This window comes from Equus przewalskii, chromosome 16 (assembly GCF_037783145.1).
Source record: "Equus przewalskii isolate Varuska chromosome 16, EquPr2, whole genome shotgun sequence".
NCBI classification, from domain to species: Eukaryota; Metazoa; Chordata; class Mammalia; order Perissodactyla; family Equidae; genus Equus; species Equus przewalskii.
The window spans coordinates 68,994,602-69,013,345 of NC_091846.1; the positions used below are offsets into that span (position 1 = coordinate 68,994,602).

The following is an 18,744-nucleotide window of genomic DNA, read 5'->3' on the forward strand; positions in this document are numbered from 1 at the left end:
TGGTTCACATGGTAAGTTCTATGTCACATACATATTTTACCGGAATTTTTTAAATGGGGGGAGAAAGCATGTGAGCAATGGACATCAGGCTTCTCTACAACTTCTCCCACGTGTGTTCCCAGCACAGGGCCCACAGCTCTGTCCCCAGGGCCTCGGAGCACCCCTGGCTCCGCCACACACACCTGCTCCCCCAGACCCACACTGGGCTTCCTTCGCCCTTAAGGAAATGAGAAGTTTTGTGTCAACAATTCCCCAGACATCCATGTGGCCCAGGGAAATCCCGTTTCAACCTCAAAAAGAAACTTAAGGAACCAAGAATGATATTTTTCATGATGTAATTTCTCTGCTGCCTTCCTAACAGACATGGTTCAGATTGGAGGAGTCTCAGACAAACAAGCACTCCAATCTCCTTGCCGGTGGCCAAAGACACTAAAGCTCTTTGCAGGCCCGTCTTGGTCTCTGGACCACCCCAGCCTCTGACTCATGGGGAAGATAGACAGGGTCTAGAGAGTCAAAGTTAGAAATAACAGGGGGAGTGGGTGGGCAGGGGTGGCGCTGGCTGGACTGTGGTTTTCCTGGACTCCCCTCTCTGTCTTTTGGGGTTCTTCCTCCCTGAGAAGCACTGGCCTAGAACCACTTCAGGATTTGACCCCTCACAGGTACAAGCAGGAGAACCCGGGAACCACCGATACTGTTGGGTCTGAAGGCAGAAAGGGGCGGCCCTAGCTGAGGCTGGTGACTACCCAGAAGTTTCTCTCAGTAACAGAACAGTCACTCGACCTAGCCCACAGGTTTTTCTAATGCTTGCTCTTTGGGGTCAGTTTATTTAAGAAATGGCCAGAGCAATCAAACCCTTGCCCTGGTCCCTAAAAGGAGACAAACATTGGCATAATCCCTTCCATTCCAAGTCACCCCTGGGCTCTCCCTTAAGTTTCTCCTACATGTCATTACCCAAAACCAGGCTGCCAAGAGCTCCTGGGTCCCCTCACACAGGCTTTGGCTCAGCTTTGCATCTACAATGTGTCATTGCCAGGCCTTCTTCTCCATGCTGGTCAGGAGGATGAAACCTACACCTGGTGATGACAGAAGCCTAATCAGAGCCCTCCATACAGATGAGGGCAGAACATGAGCATGATGCCTATTAGTTTTCAGGCTGACAGGCCCAATGGCAAGGACCCTAGACAAATAAGGGGAGTGGGCTAGAAGGATCCCCCACATCCTTCAAGGGAAGCCCCATCGGAAGGAGGTGGGGAGCAGAGCACAGGGCTCCCACTATGGAGAGAGGGCTTCAGGTGGGGTGCTGGCAACACGCAGCCCAATAAAGGCAGAATCAGAACAGAGTCTGAGATGTGAGCCAAGAAATGGGTTAAAAGCTGTTAGGACATGGAGCAGGGAGAGAGATGCATAATCTGAATGTCACCCAGAAAACTTTGCAGCCAGCATCCAGATTTTCTAAATCAACCACTTCACCAAATTCCCTGCCAGCTCATAAAATGCTTCCCTGACTTGCCTTCAGTTCTCCAAATGATACTATTTTATTAAACGGTGTTGGAGGTGGGAGGGAGGAGGAGAAGTGGAGAAAGAAGAAAGGAGTGAATTATATTTTTATTTTATTTTAAATGTAGTTTTTCTGTTATGCCTCCTTCAAGGCTGTCCTAAATTTGGTTAGGTCCAGGATGTGCAGGCCCTGATAATTTGCAAGGTTAGATTTAAATGTGCTATAATAGTGTGTGTATGTAGACTTGTCTGATCAAATATGCATTTAACATGCATAGGAATTCACTAAACAGAAGCAGAAAAGTGTTCAACAGACTCTAAGGAGTGCTTGTGTTTACGGTGTTTTGAAATATATTCAAGAAAACGTATTTTGCTTTATACATATACATTTGCTTTTCCTCCTAATTCTTCTGGAAGCCTGACCATTTTCACTACTTCAGCATGGGCTCACTTTGGCGGTTGAAGGGAGTATGCAAAGTTGCAAAGTGCTTTTATATTTTAAAAGGTGCTTCTCCCAGATTGCTCACGGCTGGTTGATGGTCCTTCTCTGGATTGATTTCTTGTTTTTCAGGCTGACTCAAGTTCTCAGACATAGGGGTGGGTCAGCAGCAGCTGGAGATCTCAGTGGGATCTCTGCACTTCAATGGGGCCTATTTGGAAACAGGATCTGAGCTGGGGCCTGCCTCTTTCTCAACCTTGTGTCCAGTGGGCACAAGGATGCATTAAGACCCTGGGGTAGATGGCCAAGTGACCTGTGAGTCAACTTAGCAAAAAGAAAGAAGGAAAGAGTAACAGAGTGAGTGTAGTATGGGGAGACCTGATGAAAGGAGGAACAAGGAGGAGAATGGGAGACTCAGGAAGCTGGAGGCTTCACACATCCTCCTGGGAGCCAAATGCATTGTCATGGGTATTAGCTCATCCGACAGGAGTCCTCAGGAGAACCCATGTCAGGGTCCCTGACAAGCTAAACTGCCAATCCTAGGAGCACAACCACAGCTAGCTGAACCTACAGACCTTGGGACCACACCTCAACCCTCTCCTTCCCACGCTCACCCCAGGACAGACCCTGTCACCATGCAGCCACCCATGGATGCACCAAGCTTTCTTTGGGCCCACTAGAGTACAAACACTCCAAACACTGATTCAGTCTGTATGGAAACCACAGGTCAGAAAATCACCAACGAGGCAACAACCACCTTCACACATTCCCTGCCACCAAATATCATCCGGAATCAACCAGGCTTGGCCAGTGGAGAAATTCAAGACCCTCTCCTCAAAAACTCACAGATACATGGGGACCACTGTTTCTTTTGGACGCCCATTCGTGGGGAGTATGTCCCATGGGCCTTTTCCTAACCTCACAGCTGTTCACACTCGCCCGCTCCTGAGAGAACTGGATCCAGATTATCAGTGACCCTTCACCTCCCCCGGCCCTCCCTGGCCCCCCTCCATTTCCTGAGCTGGGATCGCCGGCAGAAGTTGAGTGTTTCCTGTACTGGAGGGACTTCTCCACCTTGGAGCGGAAAGCGGGTCCGGGGCAAGGACGCGGGGCGCGTCGCCCACGTTGCTGGCCAGGGAAGCCGAGCTCCTCGGATCCCCACGGTGCTTGGGTGGCGCGGCGGCGTGTGGGGAAGATGATTACACTGGAGAGGAATCACGACTCTTCGCGCAGCTATCACTCGCGTCGCTCCGCACGCGCAGGTCCTGGCCCGGCTTTCAGCAACTCCCCCTCCTCGCTAACCATTCGCTGGTAATCTGTGGACCGCCGTGGAGCTGAGCCCCGGGCTGCAGTCCCAAAATTAAAGCACTTTTGCAGCCCGGACACCCAACGAACTGCCTCCGCACGCGCCAGGCCGGCACCTCGTTTTCGTGCGCCCCCCTCTCCGCCCAGCTCCCCAGCAGCTGCAAAGGATGTGATTTCACGCACATCCTGCGCGCACAAACACGTGCACACACGCATTCCCCCTGCAAAGCCGTCCGCACACACGCACAAGCCTGGACGTTTGCCTTTTGTGCTCGTTTTGCAGGACATGCTTTCCTGCTCCTGGTTTCCTTTTTTCGTTCTTTCATCTCCGCTTCCTTCGCCAACTTTCCTTCGGAGTCCCCTTGGCCTAGTTCATTCCCCTCCAGCCCCTCTGCCCCCGTGGCGTCCCTCGCCCTCTCCGCCCCAGAGGGGCCCCGGAGACGCGCCGCGATGCCGAGCGACGGCCGTGTTCTGCGGGCGGCTGAGACCGCGGGGCTGGCCTCCGGCCTGCGCCCTGTTTGTTTTCCCTTCGCCCCCTGAATGCTAGATTAAGACGTAAAGATTACCAGGACCGAATAATGCCGGGAGTCAACACTCGAGCAAACAAAAGTGCTTGCACAACTCCGCCAACCCCGCTGAGACCCGGGCCGCGGGCTGAGGGAGAGAACGCGCTCCTCGCTGCTAATTACAAATAAATGATGATGTGCTCACTAAGTAATTGATTTAATGAAGTTCCTATGAAACTATTAAACCCGGGTGGAGGTCAGGCAGGAGGCGCCCCAGAGCGCCCATTGTGGGCTGTTTAACTCCACCAGGCTCCTCGGAAAGACATCGGGGCTAATAGGTGAAGTCACAGCTGCTCGAGCTGACTTCTCGGAGCGCCCGGCTGGCCGCGGGCACCCTCGCGCCCTCCTCCTCTCGCGCCCTCGTGCCCCGCCGCCCGCGCCCCGCGCCGGCCAGCTTACCCACGCCACTCCCAGCCCTGCCGCCAGCTCTCGAGGGCCTCTCCAAAGGGATCCCGGGTCTCGTTAAGAGCGGGAAGTTGAGCACTGAACTTGTGCGCACCGCCGGCAGTCGGCGGCGTCCACCGCCGCCCACCCCTCCCGCCTTACCCAACCCCCACCACTTCGTGCAGGAACTTCAGCCAGTGTGCCACGCAGGGTGCTCGCGCGCTCTTGGCAAGGTGCCTGGAACCCGAGCGTGTGCCCAGTGCGATGGTGGGGGCGGGGGGTTGAGTTGTGGCCGAGTGGATATGTGTGTGTGTGTGCGCGCGCGCGCCCGTAAGTTTCAGGCCAAAAGGCCATGTTTTTGCATCCCTCACCCTGGCCTGGGGCCTGTTCGTGCAAAAAAGAAGTAGAGGCAGGGAGAAGGGGACCGAAGAAAGAGATGCAAAAAAGATCACCCAGGTAGGCTGTTGGGTATGGGAGCCTCAGTCTTAGATTTTGCAGACCGGCTGCGGGAGGGGAGGGGGGTGCCGTTCTGGCATAGCCCTCTCTCCTCCCCACCGCCCACCTCTGCCAGCGTCCAGACCTGGCCAGGCGGTTCCCCGCACTAGAGCGACACCTCCAGCTCCCAATAGGGCGGAAGGTGTAGGCCGTAGGCCCGAGTGTTAGGGCTGACAGATCGAAGGTACTCCCCTTCCCCGCCTCGCACATAGATCCCAGCCCTACAGGAAGGTAGGAACTGCTTCTCCTGCAGGATGGCTCCTGTGGGAAATGTGACCTTTCCCCATCCCAGAGGGCTGGAGGGAGTCTGGTGGGACACATTCCCGAGAAGGAGAATCAGACATGTAAACGGATCTAGAGTCAAGGGTGCTAAACTCCTGCACCCGGCAGCAAGGGTCCAAATCTCTCTCTGTCTCTGTCTCTGTCTCTGTCTCTGTCTCTCTCTCTCTCTCTCTCTCTCTCTCACACACACACACACACACACACACAGGAAAGAGCATTTGACTGCATCTCCTCCCACCTCCAAGGGACCTTGTGATAAAAGAGAAGGCCCACGTCCATCTGGAACTCCATACCAGGAGACAGGGTCTCCCATGGAGGGTTCTGGCTGCAGAAATCAATCTGCCAGGGTACCCTGCACCCCTCTACCCAGCCAAGTCTTGTCTCTCCATTAAGAACTGGTAGTTGAAAGAGAATTTCTTAAAGCATGCATTTCATTTATGCTACACTTAGTTGGCAGTAAGCTTCACTCCTTTTTTTTTTTTTTTGGTCAGGAATTTCCAGCTGCTGAAACCAATTTCCATTTGATTTTGAATCAAACGTTTGGAACTTGGGATGAGAGGATATTTTGCAATGGTTGCTGGCACCCTAAAACAGAACTCCACTCCTGTCTGGATCTTCTGTCTCAATGAGGGTTTCAACTTTGGACTCCTGGAGGGAATATTAAAAAAATCTTCTCTGGGTCTTGCTTGAGGTCTCAGTTTCACCGTCTGTAAAATTGGATTGGAGGTCCTTGGCTGAGGTCCTTTGGGCTTTATTTGTTTGTGATCTGAGAAGAGAACCTGGGGGGGAGGTGGGCGGGGGAGTCAGTAAAGACGCCTGTTCCTTTGTCTTTCTCCGTAGAAGCTACTCCCTTTGTAGAATAAGGCCCTGCTACACTGTCTAATGGATTTTTGCAGGGCAGGGTTTTCATTTTCCCCACGCAGGAGCAGACGAAAGAGAGTCGGTGTTCCAACCCAGCGAGTCCCTCGTGGCCCTTGTTTGCTCAACGACACTCTCCAAAACGTGTCCAAAGTAGTGCTGGCTGGCGCACACCCCTCCCCGGCCCAGGGCAGATGTTCCCATTTTGACCCCGGCCTCCTTGTATTCCTTTAACGCCTGCTGATGACTGCATCCCTGCTGCCCTTAATGTAGGATGGGCCCTTCTCTTCAGCCTGCAAATGAGAAGTGACATTTGCACTCGGCTCAGCCAACGCGTGAGCAGAGCGCGGGGACACAGGCCCATTGACCAAGAGCGGCCGAGGGGCCAGCGGGCTCGGCGGCATCCGAAGCTGCCTTAATTAATACCATCTTAAATAGTCCAGCAGCCACCGAAGACGAAGTTGAAGAAAGACTTTAAGGCTGAGTGCCCCTCGACAAGCTCTTTTTCCCCGTGTCATTCAATATTTAATGCGCCCGCTTCTAATGCTACTACTGGTGTTCCTTTCTCAGCAAGGACATTATTTTTTCACGGTGCCCATAGCCAGGGAAAGCCCTTTAGGCAAAGAAAATCAAAATGTTTGTTGTTTTGGATGACTTATAACTCTTGTTTAACACAAGCACTTTCAGGAAAGTATAACAGGCGCAGCCTCCAAAGCAAACAACACAATCCTTGTGACAGAGTCGGACACAAAAAGCACATTGTCTTGCGGACTACCCCTTTTCTCTGGTGCTAGATGGGGGCCTGTCTCCGAGTGAACACCACGATGCCATTTCACTTTTGAACTATTGTTTTTGAGTTATGCCATGTGGTCAAAAGGAGCGAGAAGGGGGTTGTTTCCAGCCTCATAAGACAAACGAGTTGCCTTTTCATTGAAATCCCCCCGCGATCCTTGAAAACGGAGTTTAAATGTCACCTCCGCCTTTCTAATGGGCACAGGGCTGGAGGCGACCCTTCAAAGCGCCTGGGTGATAAACGACCCTTATTAAATATGGCCGGGACTGCTGGGAAAGCCCTGCGCCGGGCCAGCGCGCGGAAGAGCGCCCCTCGCTGGAGGGCCCTGGAGGAGCCGGAGCCGCCCCTGTAACCAAGGGCGGCCCGGGCGGCCGAGGCCCCAGCCCAGGCTCTGGGTCGGGTGGGGGATGGGAGCTGAGGGTGGGGAGCCCAAGTGAGGGGGGCCAGTTGTAATACAACTTCTTATCTGCCGCCCCCAACACGCCCGTGCGCCCCCATCCCCAGAGACTCGGCGTAAAAGGTTGGTGCGTTTCCCCCTGACTTCTTTTTGTCCGTTGCGGAGTGGCGTCTGCAAGTCTGAGCTGCAAAGTTACTGATTTGCAGGCTGCATGTTAAGGCAGCCCATGTAAGTAATTTCTCCGGGCACCCCAGCAAAGGAGAACAAATCGCTGACAAAGGCGAGCGCTTTCGATTCAGCGGCGTCGTTAAGGCAACCCCAAAGTATTCCTCCTATAATAAGTTCCACTTCAAAGGGTTTCTCATTCAGCGGTGACTGCTTCGCACTTTTATTAAGTCCGGGCTTTTTCACTCGGAGGAATCATCTGTTTGGTTATTTTTCATCGTGTTTATTTTTCACCATTCACACAGTACTTGTATTAAATAAACAAAGAACAATCGCTCTGCAAATGAAAGTACTTAGGTGGGAGAGAAGGAAGAGGCACTGGCGCTGTGGCGCTCCTGCCCCTTTCCCCGCGTCTTCCAACATCACTCACCCCTACCCCCACTCGACTTTCACTCCTCCTCTCTTCATTCTTTCTCTCAAGCTAGAAGGTTCTGGGGGGGAATCTTGACAAAAAGTAGATGGAAATACATATATATTATTATATAGCATACATATTATACGTGTAGTATTATATGTAATATATATATTTCTGATGAGGTGAAAATTGACTGAGCTTACTTGGCATGAAAATAAAGGTCAGTGCAACTGTATCTTAACAGAGTGTCTCGAATTGCTGTGGACCCTCTGCCAGCGACTCCTCTGGCCCTGTCCATTGCCATAGCAATCCTGACGCTCCGTGTGGATGTACCATAAAAGCAGTAGTTTGAATTTCAAAGAACATGCCTTTGAACTTCTCCCTGCCTGATTAGGCACTAGCGTTATGTGTGAATGTGTGCTGCGGAGTGCTTGTGCGTGGGCGTGAGGGGTGTGAGTTTTTGTTCAAGAAGGGAAAGTGTGCTGGGAATCCCAGGGCCGTTTCCCTGTGGGCCTCCTTCCCTATCCCTCCAGCCCTGGAAGGGTGGGTTTCGGTGGCCGTGGGTCTATTTTGGTAGACTACACGTGGATGGGGAAGCAGGTAGTGTGATGTGACAGGCTGAAAGTATTCGTAAGTGTCTGGATTGCTTTGTTTTTCTGTATTCAGCTTTTCTCTGACTTAAGGTGATCACTTGAGAAACTAGATTGTCTCCCCCCCCTTCCCCAGTTGTATTTCCTAAGCAAACTGGGATAAAAGAATACTCCTGGTGAACGTTTCTTGTCCCATTTTATAGAGAAAGAGATAGATAGGTAGGTAGGTAGATAGATAGATAGATAGACAGATAAACAGAATGAACAATTATGGTCTCAAAAAGCTTCCACAAAATGAAGGATATAAGTGACAAGACTATACAATACAAACATGTCTGCAGAGAGTTGGGCCTAGCTTTCACGGAGTTTGGGCCTCCTCTTTTCCTGTCCCCAGTGCTATCCCTCTTGTGTGGCCATCTCCAACTTCTTAAGAGAATATAATTTCCACTCTCAAGCTCTTTCTCAGTACTTTAGATTTTAGGAGCATTAGCTTGATCAAAGAACATCCTGAATGGGAAAAAATATACATAAATGACAAATAATCATGTGTTTGAAGACTCTCCTAGCCTGGAAAACAAAAGTAGATGATTTAAACAATGTTTGCTAGGGCCATGAGGGCCACGTTTTGCCTAGGAAAGATGAAGTCTTTGATGATAGCCAACTTAGTGTCAATAAGTGGCTTTCTTTGAGACATATTCAGATGGGAACGTCTTGCTTGCCAATTGCCATAGAAATCTTAACACACCATGAAGATTGTCCAAGCGCCAAGCCTTCCGTTCTGGACTAAATTACTTTGAAGTGGCGCAGGACGAGCAGTGGTCAATTTTAAGTCTATAGACTGGACAGAGAACGCTGGGAGAGGGAGATTGTGCGTTTTAAAGCAGAAAATAAGAAGGGGAAACTTGTTTTATAGACTCTATACAAGGTTCTGCTCATTGTCAACTATCTTTTATCTTTTATATTTCCCATGAATGATTCATGTCCTGGTGGCTTTGTGTCACCCCTTTTCACAGGAAACTTCATTAGAGAGCTATAAGTTTTCCCATTGATTGGGGGCCCTCATTTATGAGTGTTTTTCTCCTTCGTGTGCTGGTTATTGTCATTAGGCTTAAAACAACTCTTTGCAACCTGTTTCACCTTTACTACATTTAACAAACCTGACTTTTAAAAACCACTATAACCTTTTGGGAAAATGCTTACTGACATTATTGCCAATTGTTTTTCACTATTTGCCTTTTATCAGTTTTGTATCAGCTAACATAAAAACAAGCAAAGGTTCAGCCTTGTTAATGTGGACAGTCGATTACATTAGTTTAAGCCATTTGGATATTTTGTTGCCATGAAAGAATCTGATTTCTCCTTAACACCTGCCCAGAAATGCTAAGTTACTTCTATCCACTCAACTTCCAAATAAACCACAATATTGGATTCTGATCTCCCCATTACCTGATATAAGGTATTTGATGCCCACTACTCAACTTCATTCAGGATGTGTTTAACTCAATACTCATCTCGGCTCCTGAATTTGTTTTTACCTCCTTTGTGTCTGGAAGCCTCTCACTGTCCCTCTATCCTTTCCTCATTCTTTCTTACCCTTACTTTAGAGGCTAGGAATCTAAGAAATGCTGAAATTCACTTTTCAGATTTCCATTGATTAGGGTCACTAAGGATATTATTAATCTTAACAAATTCATGCAGCAACCCCTAAGATTTACACTAGCGTTACTTGCAACATACAGGGCTTAGTCTTCATAAATATATTGTAATTTCTAGATTAGACTATAAATTAAACCAAGCTGTAAAAATATTTTATTGCTTGGGGAGAGGCTAAGAAACAAAGAGATCAAGGGAAGCGACACTAATGTTCACTACTTCAGCAACCCGTTCTGTTTGTAAGAGAATGGCAGAGAGATGCCATTATGTAAAACATAAGCAATACATAGGAAGAATAACTTTATTAAAGTTTTCACTTCATAATCATTCTTGCTTTCTTTCTATTGGAGGTACACATTTTAAGTTTTTATTTAAGGTGTATCAGGAACCAATAAATCTGTGGCGGAGAGTTAACCTATGCATGGCAAAATACATAAAATACATATTCCTTTGTTTCATAATAAATAAACCTGTAGCATAATAAAGAATAGTGCAAACTACCATTGAAAAAGTTGTATAAATAAAACAACTCATTATAAATCAGGAATATTTTGTTCTAATAAGTTTACGATACATAAATTATCCCCCCAAAGTTATACCTTATCTTATTTTGTCTATTTGAAATAGCTTTGAAAGTGAATAATATGAAAATCAAATAAACTTTAAAAATGTAGAATTATTTTATATTCAAGTTTTATGGTCTTTTTCTTTATAAAGGAGGGGTCTGCATGTTTCATATTCACCGTAACAATCTGAAGACAACATTGAAAGGCTTTCAAAGTGACAGCACCATGCACTGTACTAGTAATATAATATATCTATAAACTATATATCATCTCGTCAACACAATGCAAAAAAGACATGCAGGAAGAGTCCTGGTTTTCACATTACGTTGTTCATTCAAGTAAGCTTAAAAATATATTTTCCCATTTCCTTTCCTTTTTTTTTTAAATAAACCGTGGATCATAAACGACAATCTTTCACCAAAACGTATAATTCTTTGGTGTGCTTTGAACTCTTCCAGGAAAAAAAAAAGGGATGATGTCTGAAAATAAATTAATTCAACTGTACAAATAATAGTGTTCACATACAAATTATTAACAATGACAAGACTCCATCACCCACTCACAGCATATAAAACAAATTTCTACAAACCCTGGGGAGGGGAGTCTTCAGGGTCTCTGAGGATAAATTAGTGCTCTTTAGTATATTGGTATGATGTTTATGATGGACTACATTTTGCACACAAGATGTGTTGTACCAACCGAAAATAAATTGACTAAGAGTTATTGTCCTGGGTCCCTGACCTTTTTCATCCTAGCTTGACAGCTCTGGCAAAGGTCACACATTCATCAGTGTTTGGTGGTAACTATAAACCTTTTAAAAATTTTAATATGTATAGCAACTCCCTCCCCTCTTTTAATGTAAATCATACACTTCACACACTGTCATTTTCAAATGGGATAGCGTTCGGTGTGCTCAGTGCTCAGGTGGAAGAAAATGCATTAAAATGCAGTTTCAGGTAATGAAAAATAAAGACTTTTTAAAAGGTTGATACAACAGTATAAGAGAAGGGTTGGCCTGTTTTAAAAACAACAGCTTTCCAAAAAAAAATCGGCATGTTGCCAACATCCCACCTCCTTAGACTTGCCTGTTAATTTTGGCATCCCAAAAAACTTAAGATCTAAAACATGGACGTAGCAAAGAGGCAGCATCTGAGATTTCAGATTAAAACAAAAAAAAATACCATAGAGGAAGAAGAAAGCACTTGATTTCTTCTATTTTATAAAATATCACAGTTTCACAGTTGTCTATCGCAGCAGCCTTTTCTTCTCTCCACTTTTGCTTGAACAATCACAGGTAGCACAATACATGGAGACGTATGAAGGTTGCTGCATCATTATTTTTTTTTCTCATCATACAAGCAGGGTAATGAAGAAATAATCCTGTATAAAAATATTGTGTTAAGATGAGATCAGTAATAAAAGAGTGGAAATTAAAAATTACAAGTATTAGAACTTAAAGGGTTTTTACAAATATTTTTGGACACAGGTACAGTCCAAGATCTGTTGGCCATGCAGCAAGTGTGTGGTTTACAATCAAGAGGCCTTTGCAGAAATAGGGCCCGAGGAGGAGGCAAAGTGGGTCCAAAGAAGCCCACGTTATGGTGTCAAAGGCATTCTCGAGGCACTCCAAGAAATGCAGAGGGCCTTGTTGCTGTGTCGAGTTCTGACTTAATGCTCTTTCTCTTCCCTTCTAAAAAATATATATATTGCATCGTTAGTATGTATCTTGATTAGCTAATCTCTCCATTCATTTTCCTTGGTACAATTTGCTCCCAGCCCTGTCCCCCTGCAACATACAAGTCCAGCTTGGTTGTTGTTTTGTTTGTTTTCTAAGGGGAAAAAAAGCCCAAATATCTTAATTAAATTAATTAAATGTACAAACACCATAGGGTTTCATACTGAATAAATAGGGCTCATTAGACCCGGTGGCAAGTCTGAGTCACGGGTTTGTCTCAGGCTCAGCATTGTCTCAGGTTAGGATATGGTCCAAGGACTCCCACTTCTGATTTTACTTATTATTATGACTAATAAATTCTAATGTATCGTCCGCACAACTTCAGAGTTCCCGTACATCTCCTCATCTTCAGACTCGGAAGTGGTTCCGTTGCTGGAAGGTGTGTGGAGGTGGCTGGGGGCCCCACTGGCCTGGCAAACGTACCACTCATTGAGGTTGGTCACCTGAGGGGAGAGAGTGCTAGAGCGACTCCTGGTTGGGTCCAGCACAGGGGACAAGGGGGCACCCACTGGAGTCCCCACTGATGAGTAACCCAGGGCGCCTGGAGACGGTGGTGGGGACTTGCAGTGAATCTTCATGTGCTTCCTTAGAGAGCTCGGGTGAGTGTAGGATTTGTCACAGCCTCGAATCTTGCAGTAGTAGGGCTTGTCGCTGGTGTGGACATGGGAATGTTTCTTTCGATCACTGCTGTTGGCAAACTTCCTGTCGCAGCCATCAAACTCACATTTGAAAGGCTTTTCCCCTGCAACAAAACATAGGAAAGGTTAACACTTGTTTTTCAGAGCTCTCTCACTTGAGAGAAATCTTGGAGCAGAAATGAGGAATCATTTTCCCATTCTCTCGAAGACCAACGCCCAGCCCAATTCCTATTCCTAAGTCCTACGTTCCAGGATGCAACAGGGAAGGGATACTTCAGGGATGGGCCTGATGTCCACGGGCCAGAGTCCCTCCTTGACGTGGGCTTGTTAGAGGCCAGATGTCAGTCCCTGCAGTACCACAGAGGCCAGGCAGAGAATGGCTAGCACATGGTCCAGGATTTAACAATGAAACCCAACTAGGACCCGAATAACAAAATTCTGTTCTCTTCATAAATAAAGGCACCTGTGAAACACACAATCCCACCACTAGATTTTTACAAGCCTCACTGGGCAGACTAGGCCGTTGGCCTCTTCGTTCTACCAGTTTTCCTCACAACTTGCAGGGCAATTAAGAGCCTAGCGGAACAGAACCTTAACAAGCGTTAATAAAGACCACAAGCCTCAGCCAGAACCTGGCATTTACCTGATGCCATAGGTAAACTTGTTCTAACAGCTTTCTACATGGCTTAATAGTCAAAAAAGATGGACTATTTACCAGTCTTTTGGCCCATCACCCCTTTTTGCTGCTCTGACACCCCAGAAACACAATGCCTTTAAACACAAGGCCCCTAGTCCAAGAAGTGGAAATCCTTAATAAAACAACTAGAAATTCAACCACACTACACCTTGGTATTAAAAAGCAAATAAGGAAGACAGCAGGTAACAGTATGAATTTTCCTTCTCACCTTAGTAACTATGAACTTGGTGAATTTGAGTCCATAATTGGACAAGTCATCTTATACATATCATTGTATAATGTTTTCCTCATATCTAAATGATTTTAAAAATAAAGTTGAATTTCTCCACATTTCAGCAGCTACTCTGATGACACACATGGTATGGCCTTTTCCTTGGTTTTTGATAATTTATTTTTTAAAAATGCAAACAACTATTAAGACAGCTTAGTGTGCATAAATTTTTGTGGTGAATTTTCTTATAGAAATATTTCAGTGTAGTTTTTAAAAAAAAATTTATTTCACCAATGATAACTGCTTCAATGCCAGAGTACATTAGCACATCTGAAAGTATTCAGATGCCTGGAGTATAACTTACCCTACTTGGAAATACTGTTTAAAAATAAAATTAGATATTCAAATATACCTCGTACATTGATCTATAGAGAGAGGGAAAAACACAACATTAACACCATGAAAATCACCATCTCTGAAAATTCTCTGTAGATGAGCTGCAACAAAGAGAGTTATTCAATTTTTATCAAAACATCCATTATTTGTCCTGATCTCTGTATTCCACTTTAAGTTGGAGAGGATACTAATTTAACATAGCAATCTTCGAAAAAAATTATAATCAGGTTTTCTTCAATATGGAGGTTTAATCGGTTTTATTCACTCTGTGCAAATATGCAATGTTGTTGTTTAGAGGTCTCATGTTTTCCTACAAGTTACAGATCCCGGATTGTGATGAATAAATGCAATAAATGGCTTGACCGTTTTGGGTTCCGCCACTGCACATGATAAAGAGAAGCAATTAGATCTAGTAGCAGGAGATACAGAGGGGAAAGACAGAAAATTAGGCAGAAGAGAGAGGTGAAGGAAGAAAGTAGAAGGGAAGGGTAACAGAATTGCCTATTTTATTCAGGGGTCCTAAAGGGCTCAGTGTGCAAATTCTACCTAACTAGACAGAGTGAGAGATGACCCCAGTGTTTACGTTTCAGATTCCGACAGAGGGTCACGTCAGAATTTAACTGCTTACAGAGTTTGAGAGAGTAAAGGAAGCTACGCGTGGTGTGGGTAACTCCCAGCTCCTACAAGTTCCCATCCCCAGGAGAACTCGGGTCCGGCCCAGAGGAAGGTTATAAACCGAACTGGGGGCACGTGGGTCAGGAAAGGGGCCTTCGAGAGTGCCTGGGGGATTATTTCCTTTGATCAATCAGTTTCGGGATCCCAGACAACCCCCCAAAGGGAGAGCGGCGTGGTAGGGAGGGGAGTCCGGGATGGTCCCTCTCTGGACACAATGCTCAATGGCGCAGTAGCCATTTAGGAACGCCAAAAACACCAGGCGCTGGTTTAAGTATGAACGTGAGGCGCTCGCATCCCTCCCTGAGGGACCCAGCCAGGCCCACGCAGCCCCGCGGGGCCGGACAGAAATGCAACCTAGCGCACGACATGGAACCAGAAAACAAAATGGCCCTGGGTCCCCTCGGCGCCCGGGGCCTCTGCCCCCCGCCCCGCCCCGGACGCGCGCACGCCCCCTCCCGGGGCCGCCGTGGAGCCGGGCAGCAGGCAGCCTGTCCCGCAGGGGCCAGAGAGCCGGGACCCGGGCAGCTCCCGCGCCATCGATGTCCAGTGCCTTGCTTTACGGGGCGGAAACGGCCCTCGGCTGCGAGCAGCTTCCCTTCCCGCGAAGGGAAGGTCCACTCCTCCTCCTCCCAGGCTTGGAAAGGCGGGAAGGGCCGGAGGCCGCAGGCTCCGCTTTTAGCGGTTCCCTTTGGGGGACGACTCCCCCTCGCGCGCCCCCTTGACGGTCCCAAGCCCCTGCCCCGTCGCGAAGTGCTGGGCACAGGGGCAAGCAGCTGGCTTAGCGGGCCAGGGAGTTTTTACGAGAGCCTTGTGGGAAGTTTCCGTTTGGAAAAATCATTAAGGCAGACTGATCCAGATTAGAAAAGAACTGAGCTGGCAAACGGAGCGCCCGGGAAAACGTGCTCCCAGCCCATCATCGGCCAGTCCACAGGAGGCCTGTCAGGTGTCGGCCGACAGGAGCAAGTCCCGGGGCTCCAGCCTCGGGCCACCCCGAGCCGGCTCCTCCTGCAGATCCCCCTAATGCCCTCGGCCCCGGCCGCTGGCCAGGCGTTGGGGTCCACGCCCAGCGGCTGCCTTCCTCACCGCCGCAGCGCCGATAAATCAGCCAAGTAATTACTGAATGTAAACTCCAGTTACTTAAGTGTCCTCCGAGGGGTAATATTGTCTGTTCCTATAAATCCCGACTGCGCTCCTGCTCATCAGCGCTTCCGCCCGACGCGCTCGTCCGTTCAAAGGCGGCACACGACCCACAAGAGCCATCCCACGGCCCCAGGCCGCAGCCGCCCTACCCCGGCGCTGTGGCACCCCCAAAGGCAGGGTTTGGTGGCGGGGTGGGAGAGGTTCCCACCGCGCTAGGGGCTTCCCCCAAGCTCCACAGCGGGGTAGGCCCCAACGACCGCGGTAGGCTGTGCAGTTCGCCCTTTCCTCCAAGTAGAGTCTTCTTTAAAACGACAAAAGCCAATTTTCTCCAGCACCCTTTAGGGTATGTGTGATAGAATGTGTGATGGCGCGCGTGTGTATGAGTGGGTATGAAGGTGTGTAAATTAGAACGTGTGAGGATGTATGTGGGAGGTGTGTGTCAAGGCATATGCGGGGGGGGTCCCAGCAATGAGGAAGTGGGGTGTATGAGGGAATACGAGTGCGTCAAGTCGTCTGTGATGTGTATGCACGTGAAGGGGTACGTGTGGGGTGTGCAACGGTCTGTGTGTGTTGTGTGTGCGTATGTGTGTAGCGGGGAGGTCTCCAGGGGCCCAAGGGCGCATTCCTTTCTCATTTTGCACCTCGCTCCGGAGGGATGGGACCTCGTACCTTCCTGTAGGGGCCACACCGAGCTCGGCCTGGGGCCCCAACACCGCAGAAAATCCCACGCGCCCCTCGCACGCCCGCTCTTGGGAGCGCGACGACCGCGCATGGCCTGACACCGGGTAGGGAGGGAAGAGCCGCCGGGGCGGCTCCTATTCCGGCCCCCCTTTCCCATCGCCCTCCCCCAAGTTTCCCGGGCCGGGCGGATGGGGGCTGCCGACCGTCCTGGGTGCCTTCCTGTTCCGGCTGCTGCTGCTTCTGCTCCCCGGCGGCGGCGGCGGCTGGAGCGCGTTGCCGGTCCCGGCGGAGGGGCTGCGGACGCGCTGGAGACTCCACCGTGTGGGAACCCAGCGCGAGGCCTGTGTGTGCTATCGAATTACTTATTCATAGAAAAAAAGGGGGGAGAGAAAAAAAAGAAGTCACATGTCCGGGTTATACGTATGCGAAGAGAAGCAGCAGAAGGAGGGAAAAATTAAGGCAAGCAGGAGGAGGAGGAAGAGAAGCAGCGGCGGAAGCGGCGGCGGCACGGGAGGCGGCGGCAGCGGCGCGGCCGGGGACAGACACCCACCTGTATGAGTGCGCTTGTGGATCTTGAGGTTCTCCGAGCGCGCGAAGACCTTGCCGCAGCCCGGGAAGGGGCAGGGAAAGGGCTTCTCGCCGGTGTGCACGCGGATGTGGTTGATGAGCTTGTATTTGGCCTTGAAGGGCTTGCCCTCGCGCGGACAGTCCTCCCAGAAGCAGACGTGGCTGCTTTGCTCGGGGCCACCCACGTGCTCCACCGTGACGTGGTTCACCAGCTCGTGCATGGTGCCGAAAGTTTTGGAGCAGGGCTTGGCGCCGCCGGCCGGGGGCGGTGGCGGCGGTGGCGGCTGCCCGGCCAGCTCGTCGGGGTCGATCCACTTGCAGATGAGCTCCTGCTTGATTGGCTGCCGCATGTAGCGCAGGAAGGCCCCGGCCGCCCCTGGGAGGTGGGGGTGGTGCTGGTGCGGGTGCTGCGCGGGCGCCGGCGGCGGCGGCGGCGCCGGGGGCGGCGCGTGGTGTTGCAGGTGGGGCCCCGGTCCGGCCGCCGCCGCCGCGGCTGCCGCCGCCAGGTTCAGGTTTAAGTTCACGGCTCCGTAGCCGTGCAAGGCGGCTGCTGCAGCGGCCGCCACCGCCCCGTAGTGAGCATCCCCGGAGCGCGGTGCGAAGGGCGGCTCGGCGCGGCCGTACAGCTCGGCCGCCGCGGCTGCCGCCGCCGCCGCCAGCCCCAGGCGCATCTGGCCGTTGAGCGGGTGCGGGTGGCCGCCGGGGGCTCCTGGCGTGTCGTGCAGCGCGGGGAAGAGCGCCGGGCCCCCGCCGCCGCTGCCGTCCGGGCCCGCGTAGGTGCCGCTGGCCGAGATGAACATGCCGGCCGAGTGGGGAGGCGGGGCCGAGTGCTGGGGGGAGCCGGTGCCGGACTGCTGCTCCCCTCCGAGCGGGGCCCCGTGCATGGCCGCCGCGGGGGCCGTGGCGGAAAGGTCCCTCCGGAGGACGAAGTCCCTGCTGTGGCCTTTGCCGCTGCTGCCGCCGCCGCCACTGTTGGTGGTGGTGTAGCCCGAGAGGGCAGGAGGAGGAGGAGGGGGAGGGGGAGGGGGAGGGGGAGGGGGTGATGGGGAGGGAGGAAGAGGAGGGGCTGGGGGCGGGGGCGCGGAGGGCTGCGCTCTGCTGCTGCCCCCGCCGCCGGGGTAGGTGTCGCCGCCGGGGTGCGCGACCGAGGCTGCAGCGCGGGCGGCGGCCGCCAGGCCCCCGGACTGTGCCGGCAGCCCCTGGGAGAGAGGGCTGAGGCCGAGCGCGCTCGCTTGGGCCATGTGCTCGGGTGCGAGCGGAGTGATGGCCACGCCGGGGTCAGCGCCCTGATCCCGAGGGCGGAGGTGCGCGGCAGCGGCGCGGAGTTGGGAGTGGGCGGGCGGGCTGGCCAGCGCCGGGAAGCCTGTCATATTCTGAAGCGGCCCGGCCTGAGCCGTTGCCAAATCCGCTAATCTCAGCGCTGGCGGGTTCCTCTTGCTCAAAGGGGGCTCCATCAGAACTACACAATCAGACCCATAGATCCTCTCTGGGGGTACTTTTTCCCTCTGCCCGCCTTCAAAAACATGTATATATTAGGCGCTCTTTAACTTCTTTGTCCTGGTCTCCTAACTCTGCTTATTCCTGTTCTCACTCTGTCCT

The 18,744-nt window shown here is 50.6% G+C and overlaps 1 protein-coding gene and 2 long non-coding RNA genes across 3 annotated transcripts in view; 1 reads left to right on the forward strand and 2 right to left on the reverse strand.

The window, feature by feature from the left end:
- LOC139076523 (uncharacterized) overlaps window positions 1-4,445 on the reverse strand; it is a 76,359-nt gene extending 71,914 nt beyond the window's left edge. Inside the window, exon 1 of the long non-coding RNA XR_011528232.1 lies at window positions 4,207-4,445. This is a non-coding gene — a long non-coding RNA (uncharacterized lncRNA). The remainder of the gene's footprint in view (window positions 1-4,206) is intronic.
- Window positions 4,446-4,485: 40 nt separating this feature from the next.
- Window positions 4,486-5,653, forward strand: LOC139076401 (uncharacterized). The gene is made up of 2 exons (XR_011527974.1): window positions 4,486-4,647; window positions 5,460-5,653. It is a non-coding gene; the product is annotated as an uncharacterized lncRNA (long non-coding RNA).
- Window positions 5,654-10,126: 4,473 nt separating this feature from the next.
- Window positions 10,127-18,730, reverse strand: ZIC5 (Zic family member 5). The gene is made up of 2 exons (XM_070579159.1): window positions 17,129-18,730; window positions 10,127-12,882 (listed from the first exon to the last, which is right to left on the reverse strand). The coding sequence occupies exons 1-2, from the start codon at window positions 18,597-18,599 to the stop codon at window positions 12,440-12,442; spliced, it is 1,914 nt and encodes a 637-aa protein (XP_070435260.1). The 5' UTR covers window positions 18,600-18,730; the 3' UTR covers window positions 10,127-12,439.
- Window positions 18,731-18,744: the final 14 nt, after the last annotated feature.

Excerpts from the sequence above, each read along its gene's own strand:
- ZIC5 (XM_070579159.1), bottom strand. The coding sequence starts at position 18,599 with ATGGAGCCCCCTTTGAGCAAGAGGAACCCGCCAGCGCTGAGATTAGCG. Across the intron at positions 12,883-17,128 it reads CCACAAGCGCACTCATACAG|GGGAAAAGCCTTTCAAATGT; the intron begins GTGGGTGTCTGT and ends GTTTTGTTGCAG.